Consider the following 8896-nt stretch of genomic DNA (forward strand, 5'->3'; position numbering starts at 1 on the left):
GTGCCCTGACTACCTCACTACCACTTCAGGATTACTTCGAGTCCTGAAAAAATGAAGCAGTCCTCTATGGATCTTAAGCAACTGGCCCAGACAGGAACACATTCTGAGTAACCCCTGGGATGTTAAGGCTAGCACCATTTCCTATTCAAGAGGACAAAAACAGCCATAGATTTTTGCAAATGAACCAATATGACATCTGGCTAAGATGCCAATGTGAAAGAGAAAGTCGAGTTCTCCCACATAAATTCCAGGAAATATTTGAAAAGAACTTGAGAAAAAAACCAATGATAAAACCAAAATGAAACTGAAATGAGTTCTTCCATTTAATGCAGAACCACATAAAATGATAGCCAGAAGCTAGCAGTGGCAGGGAGAAGGATAACACCAGGAAAACCAGCATGCTCTCAGGTAAACAAGGAAGCTGGCAGAGATAGAGAGAGGAACCATGCCAGGGAAATCAACACAAGCTCATGAAGATGAGCCAGAAACAAGCCAGCACTCTGAAGGGGGTGAGGGTCACAAGCCAGCAGAAGCTTCAGCAATTGGGGACCTAAGCCAGATCCTACGTATGGCCTATCAGAACAGAAGCAGGAGATAGAACCAGCCACCACAAATCACTGAACAGAGAAACAGAGAGAGCATGTACTCCTTGGAATCTGAAGAGCCACAGAGGGAGACAGAGCCAACTCAGTGAATATGCCTCACCACTGGGGGGCTATGCAAGAATCCTGACATCAGCATGATAGCCACTCTCCCACAGGCCTGTCAGGGCCACCACAGAAGAACTCCAACCAAGGACCAGAACCTCCAGTAGATGACTAAGAGATTGAGACAAAAGCCAATGATTGATACAGAGAATAGGCTTAATACTAGCCACCTCACTGAGTTTGAGAGGAACATCCAAACTACAAAGGGGACAGGACCAAATAAGGTCTATGCAATCAATCCACTGTCAATGGACTGGCACAAATACAAAATCCCCAAACAAGAATGGAAGCCAATGGGTAAATAGAAGGAAATATTGAATGGAATAAGGAAATACTAGGGGTTAAGAGGCAAAGCCAGAAGAAAAGACTAAGTCTACAACTATAAGCAGAGTCTCAAAAGGGAAAAAGATGAGTTGGTCACAAAAACTATGAGGATGGCGTGAAGAAATGCAGCAAAAGATGAAATATGTCATTATAAACGAAATGAAAATTTCAGAGAACTTTTGAAGGGAATATAAATAGCTTAGAAAAGGTGAGGCACCTTACCCAAGTGGTAGATCCCCTGAAAAACACAGTGAAACAAAAAGTATCTCAATGATTCAATAAGACAACAGGAAATATCAGAACAGAGTAAAAAAGACTGGAAAAAAAAAACAGAAGAAATGTAAATTATCTGTCCAAAAATGACCTTTAAAACATCAAAGAGAGTATTTAAGAATCATGAGACCACCCTGACCCCTGAAAATTTTGACTCTCCCTGCCCCCCCACCAAAAAATCTACACACTATATTTCAAGAAAGCTGCCTATTACAACAAAGATACAATGAAAAGAGAGGAAATTATTACCTCCTTAAAAAAAAAACACCAGATATAGCATAGCCAAAATAAAGAGTATTCAAATCAAAGAAAAAAAAAGGGCAAGCAGCCAAAAAATATTCAAATACCAAAGAACCATGGTCAGGACTACACAAAGCTCAGTAGCATCTAGTGTAAAGAAGAAAAAAACAACTTTATAGGTATTTCAGAAAACAAAAGTGCAAGCAGGCATTACCCTAATATTTGAAGATAATCCTGGAGGAGAGAAGAATGAATTTTTGTTTTGTTTTTTTGTTTGTTTTTTGTGGGGCAATGAGGATTAAGTGAATTGCCCACGTCACACAGCTAGTAAGTGTCAAGTGTCTGAGGCCAGATTTGAACTCAGGTTCTCCTGAATCCAGGGCTGGTGCTTTATCCACTGTACCACCTAGCTGCCCCCATGAATTTTTTTTAAATAAAAGTATTTTATTATTTTCCAGTTACATATAGAGATAGCTTTCAGCATTTGTTTACATAAGATTTCCAATTTCAAATTTTTTTCCCTCCCTCCCCTCCCTCCCCCCACTCCCCCAGACAGCAGGCAATCTGATATAGGTTTATATATATATATATATATGTGTGTGTGTGTGTGTGTGTGTGTGTGTGTGTGTATATATGTATACACATATACATAACAACATTAAATATATTTCTGCATCAGTCATGCTATAAGAGAAGAATCAGAGCAATAAGGAAAAACCTCAAAATAGAAAAACAGCACCAAAACCAAAAGAAATAGTATGGTTCAATCAGCACCCACATTCCATAGTTCTTTTTTTTTTTCTTCTGAATTTGGAGAGCCTTTTCCATCATGAGTCCCCTGGAACTCTCTTGTACCATTGTATTGGTGAGAAGAATCCAGTCCATCACAGTTGATCAACACACAATGTTGATGATACTGTGTATAATGTTCTTCTGGTTCTGCTCATTTCACTCATCATCAGTTCATGCAAGTCCTTCCAGGTTTCTCTGAACTTCTCCTGCTCATCGTTTCTTGCAGCACAATAGAATTCCATTACATTCATATACCACAACTTGTTCAGCCATTCCCCAACTGATGGACAACCCCTCAATTTCCAATTCCTTGCCACCACAAAAAAGAGCAGCTATAAATGTTTTTGAACATGTGGGTCCTTTTCCTTTGTCTATGATCTCCTTGGGGAAAAGACCCAAGAGAAGAATGAATTTTTAATAGAATAGAAGGCTTTCAAGCATTTCAGTTGAAAACATCAGAGTTCAAGTGGGTAACAGGATGATGGAATAGACATTTTCTCTGATCCCCACAACCTCTTGAACCTCTCCAAAACAGAGGAGCCAGAGATAAAGCAATTTTATCTGTCTCCATGGCTGGTCTAGACAACTCAGAATCCAAAAGAGGGTTAATGTTAAAAAACCAACACAGGAACTAATGCTAACTGACCCTGAGGTCACTCAGCACTCCTCCCTTACTTCCCATGCTATTGGTCCAAAGATAACAAACACAGAGGGAAAGGATCCACATCAATCAAATAAACAAATAATTAAAAGCATTTATTAAATGAGTCCTATATGTAGTATATAACATATATACTATATGTAGTATTATGTGTGTGTATATATCTCAGCAACTTTTAATTGCAGCAAAGAACTGTAAGCAAAGTGGTTGTCCACTAATTGGAGAATGGCTAAACAAATTATGATATTAATGTAATATTATTGTTATGTAAGAAATTATTAATGAGACAGTTCCATATGTACTTGAGAGGGCTTTATGAACTAATGCAGAGTAAAGTAAAGAAAACCAAGAGAGCAACTTACACAATGATTACAACACAGCAAAGTAAAATGGCTGCAAAAGATTTTAAAACTGTGATTAATGAAATGACAAGTTACAGCTTCAGGAGCACGATGATGAATCATTCTTCCCCTTGCTAGACAAAAAGTGTGGTGGACACGGGGTACAGCATGAGATATACATTTTCCAAACTTGCCAATGTATGGATTTGTTTTATGTGACTATACTTGTTGAGAGGAATGGATTTTATTTAGAGGCAAGGAAAAGACGATGATAGTAACAACAACAACTGACATTTGTAAGTATTTACTATGTGCCAGGAACTGTGCTAAGCACAACTATTGTCTCATTTGATATTCACAATAACTCTAGATGGTAGATGCTATTATTATTTCCATTTTACATATGAGGAATGAGAAGTTAAGTGACTTGCCCATGGTCATACAACATGGACATATCTGAAGCCAGATTTAAAACTAGGTCTTCCTAACTCCAGCTGGTGCTCTATCCACTGTGTCACCAAATTGTTAGTTAGAGAGGTTAATGACAGTATTGATTTAAAAAGTGAGAGAAGAGAATCAGTGAATCATTAAAAAATAAATAGAAATAATAAGAAGAAAGCTTAGAAGAGGACATAGACAAGCAGGGCGGTGGGTGGAACTATCATGTTGCAATTGAATTATCTTTTTTTTTTTTTGTGGGGCAATGGGGGTTAAGTGACTTGCCCAGGGTCACACAGCTAGTAAGTGTTAAGTGTCTGAGGCTGGATTTGAACTCAGGTACTCCTGAATCCAGGGCCAGCGCTTTAACTACTGCGCCACCTAGCTGCCCCCCTTGAATTATTTTTTTAAGTAGTAGAGTCAGGAGGCAGAGCCAAGTTTGTAGAAACTTGCCTAAACTCTCTCAAATTCACCTCTAAGCAACTATAAAATAATGCCTCAATATGAATTCTGAAACAGCAGAACCAACAAAAGGAAGGGTTAAAGCGATTTTCCAGCCCAAGACAACTTAGAACATTAGCAGGCAAGGTCTGTCTTACTGGGGTAATGGGAGAGCACAATCCAGTGCAAGTGGTATCCAAGTAAGCCAACAGACCATGTTATAGCAATCCAGCAACAAGGCCCCAAGCTGCTAGACAGGCCAGAAACAAGGCCTCCCTCCCCTGAAATAGGCTAGCAGAGAGGACCAATACTCCTGTGAAGAAGCTTCGTACAGTGCTCTCTCCAACCCAGGAGCAGAGCCTAACTTTAACATAAAATTAAAAGCCAAGAAACAGGCTGAGAAATGATTTTTTTTTTAAAGAACTTTACCATAGAAAGTTATTATGATGACAGGGAAGATCAAAACACAAAATGAGAATAATAGCAAAATGGCTATGTGCAACGCCTCAAAGGAAAATGTCAATTTGTCTCAGCCTTGAAAAGAACACTTAGAAGATATTTTTTTAAAAAAAGGTTTTAAAAATTAAATAAGAGAAGTAGAAGAAAAATTGGGAATAGAAATGAGAGAGATGCAGGAGAATTGTGAAAAAGAGTTAATAAGCAGTAAAGGAAGGTAAATGGGAAAAGATGTACAAAAATTCACTGAGGAAAACAATTCCTTAAAAAATAGAATTGGAGCTGTGTGACCCTGGGCAAGTCACTTAACCCCCATTGCCTCACCAAAAAAAAAAAATAGAATTGGGCTCTCATCTCTCTCCTTCCTCTGTTGCCACTGCCATCATGGACACTGGCCACGTGCAGCCCATCAAGCTGACTCAGGTCACCAAGGTACTGGGCTGGACCAGTTCTCAGGGCCAGTGCACCCAGGTGTGTGTGGAATTCATGGACAACACGAGCCGTTCCATCATCTGCAACATGAAAGGCCCCATGTGGGAGGAAGACATGCTCATCCTGCTCGAGTCAGAACATGAAGACCGGAGGCTGCAGTGAAACCTGTCAGTGGAGGCCCCTAGGCTCCTGCTTGTGGAAGGACTGCTAAGAGATATGTAAAATAGTTTTGTCTAAAAAAATATATATATAGAATTGGCTAAATGGAAAAGAAGGTAAAATATTCACTGAAGAAAATGTCTTGTTAAAAAGATGAATTGGGCAAGTGGAAGCTAATAAATGCATGAGACATCAGGAAGCAATAAAACAAAAATGAAAAAATGAAAAATAGAAGAAAATGTGAGATATCTCACTGGAAAAATAACTGACCTGGAAAAATATATCCAGGAGATATCATTTTAAAATTATTGGACTATTTAAAGCCATGATAAAAAAAAAAAAAAAAAAAAAGCCTGGAAATCACATTTCAAGAAATCCAGAAAAGCTACCCTGATATCATTGAACCAGAGAGTAAAATATTTTTTTTTCTTAGATCCACCAATCACCTCCAGAAAGAAGGAAGGAAAGAAAGAAAACTCCCAAACTCTAGAGCTCCCATGTCAAGGAAAAAACAGTCAGAAAGAAACAATTCAAATATTATGGAGCAACAGTCCAGATTACACAGGATTTACCAGTTTATATATTAAATTATTCGAGGGTTTTCAATATGATATTCTAAAGTGCAAAGGACCTAGGATTACAACCAAGAATCACTTACCCAGTGAAATTTAGTATGCTCCTATTGGAGAAAATGTATATTCAATGAAATAGGGGACTTTCAAGCATTCCTGATGAAAAGTCCAGAGCTGAACAGAAAATTTGATTTTGAAATACAAAACTCAAGAGAAGCATATGAAGGTAAACAGGAAAGAGAAAAACTAAGAGATTTAATAAGGTTAAACTGTTAACATTCCTATATAGGAAGATGATACTCATAATGCTTGAGAATTTTCTCATTATTAGTGTATTTAGGAGCCACAGGCAGAGGGTGTGGGTATAAGTTCACTTTGATGGGATGGTATCCAAAACACAAAATTAAGGGATGAGAAAAAGTATTACGCTGGGAGGAGAGGGAAGAGTGAGGTAGAAGGAAGTAAATCATCTCCATGAAGAGTCATGAAAAATGAGGGAAAGATAGGGTGGGCAACACTTGAACATAACTCTGCTGATTAATAGTTGTATAAGCTTAGGAAAATCACTAAACATCTTAAGTCCTCAGTGTATTCCTTCTGTATATAATCAGTCAGTCAGTCAGGTAACACCCATGATGTGCCAGGCACAAAAATTGGTGATAACAAAGAAGGACATAAAGCAAACAGTGTACTAATGTACTTCATGATATGAAGCTCACAGTGTACTAATGTAAAATGATTATGTCTATATAGGTAAGGTTTATACATGGCAAGGATAGATATGATCAGAGAACTATTCCACCTCTGCAAAAATGATGGGAGCCACAAGAAATGCCTATTTCTTCAGGGTGCTAGCTAGGTTGCTGAGAGGGAGATGTTGTGAAAGGGAGGCAGTTACCAGAAGCACTGCCAAATCTGGCCATCCTTTTTTCCAGTCTCCAAGAGACATTCTAGGCCTTCAAATATCTCTGTTATCTCTGAGGGAAAGCTGCTTCTCTTATCTCTCTTAATAGGAAGCACAATACTTGACACATAATTCTTAGCATTCACTCACCAATTTAGCTCCTTCTCACAAATTTCTGGTTACCCAAAAGACCTCCACAAATACTGAATAGTAAGGACATTTGTCTAAGCAAAACAAAGAACAAAATTTGAGAAGTCCTACTGATGGAATATACTATAAAAAATATATGGGGGCAGTTGGTGGTGCAGTGGATAAAGCACCGGCCCTGGACTCAGGAGTACCTGAGTTCAAAGCCAGCCTCAGACACTTGACACTTGACCGTGGGAAAGTCACTTAACCCTCACTGCCCTGCAAAAAAACCAAAACCAAAAACATAATAATCATGCATCATGAAGGGAAAACATAGATGATCAAATTTTATAGGAAAGGGCTTCTAACCAGGAAATGCCTCTTATCCACAGTACCCAAGTACCATCTGGAGCAAATCATCATTACCACCACCACCACCACCACCATCACCATCATCTCATAGAATCGACTCCTGTAATCCAAAGGAGAAACATTCTGTAAAAGCACAAAGTAACTAAAAATAAATTTATCCTTTTTAAATATAAAAAGAATTCTCCAGTGAGCCTACAGACTTGTTTGCTCTAATTATGCATAGAAAGGAAAATTTGACTCTGAACAAAAGTACTGCCAACCTAGATGACAAGAAACGTGACAAAGTTACTCCTCCTTCACATAGCCCATGATTTTGTAACTCTTAAATTGCACTCAGTGACAACATGTACTGGAATTCCCCTGCTAGAACCCATGGTCCATGAACTGTTCAACTTTGCTTCTGTTCCACATCCCTAACACAAGGCTCTGCCACCTTCAGAGAATGACTTGTTACATGTACTTAAGTAGACAATGACTTATCCTTACTGATGAAGCACCTGGGGGGCATAGAGGATGGAGTCATCATAATAAGAAAACCTGAGTTCAAAGGGCTAATCTCTCCCAGTCTCCATTTCCTCCTGGGTAAAATGGGGGTAATAATATCTCCTATCTCACAAGGTTGTAATGATCAAACGAGACGACGTTTTATGAATCAAAAAGGACTTATTTAGCACTGTGTATGAAGCACTATGCTACATGCTGGGGGGTACAATTAGAGAAGTAGAACAGACGCTGCTCTCAAGGAGCTTATATTCAAATAGGGGAAACAATTCATTTGAAATGTTTCAAATATGAAGTCTGATGGAAAGGTCCCATGGTCCCCAGGCTGCAGCAGCAAAGAAGATGGTAATATGTCTTCTTTAATATTATTTTCCAGGGCATCTAGGTGGTGCAGTTGATAAAGCATCTGCCCTGGATTGAGGAGGACTTGAGTTAAAATCTGGCCTCAGACACTTGACATTTACTAGCTGTGTGACCCTGGGCAAGTCACTTAACCCTCATTGCCCCACAAAATAAATAAATGAATGGATGGATGGATGGATGAATAAATTGAATTAATTAGTGAGTGAGTGAGTGAGTGAGTGAGTAGATGAATGGATAGATTGGACTCAGGTCCTCCTGAATCCAGGGCCAGTGTTTTATCCACTGTACCTCCTAGCTGCCCCCAGGAGGGTGATGTTTTGACTTGCAAGTGAATAAGATTTAAGTGAGACAGGGCTGTGTAAAGTCATCAACTCTGCTTTCTCCTCCAGTCATTGGAGTCCAGTTAGCAAGACATAGGTCAGGACTCCTGGAGATGGCCCTGGATGCAGCTTACCTATCAATGGATAGAGAGATAGATAGAGAGAGAGAGAGAGAGAGAGAGAGAGAGAGAGATAATTGAAAAATAATATTACTTCCATTTGTAAAAATTATATCCATTTCTGATATTGAACCATTTGACATGCCAAGGATATGGGTGGCAAGAAATTTCCTTTCTAGTTCTTGAATAGCTGAGGCTAAACCATCTGTAGGAGCAGTTGCCAACCTTTTTTTCCACAAGGTTTGCTTCCCAGGATGATGTCTGAGGGCATTGGGCTTCAAACACTGCTATACCCAAGGCACTTGGGTTCCAGGCTCTGGGTTTTCTGTTGGGCTCTGAGAGTGGATAGTGG

General features: G+C 39.1%; 1 protein-coding gene across 1 annotated transcript; it reads left to right on the forward strand.

Annotated features, from left to right (window-relative positions):
- The first annotated feature begins 5057 nt into the window (after positions 1-5057).
- Positions 5058-5267, forward strand: LOC122730600 (40S ribosomal protein S28-like). The gene has a single exon (XM_043969779.1). The coding sequence runs from the start codon at positions 5058-5060 to the stop codon at positions 5265-5267; it is 210 nt and encodes a 69-aa protein (XP_043825714.1).
- Positions 5268-8896: the final 3629 nt, after the last annotated feature.

Source organism: Dromiciops gliroides, chromosome 6, assembly GCF_019393635.1.
Source record: "Dromiciops gliroides isolate mDroGli1 chromosome 6, mDroGli1.pri, whole genome shotgun sequence".
NCBI classification, from domain to species: Eukaryota; Metazoa; Chordata; class Mammalia; order Microbiotheria; family Microbiotheriidae; genus Dromiciops; species Dromiciops gliroides.

Bases quoted from the DNA above. Each gene is read 5' to 3' on its own strand.
- LOC122730600 (XM_043969779.1), top strand. From the start codon at position 5,058: ATGGACACTGGCCACGTGCAGCCCATCAAGCTGACTCAGGTCACCAAG.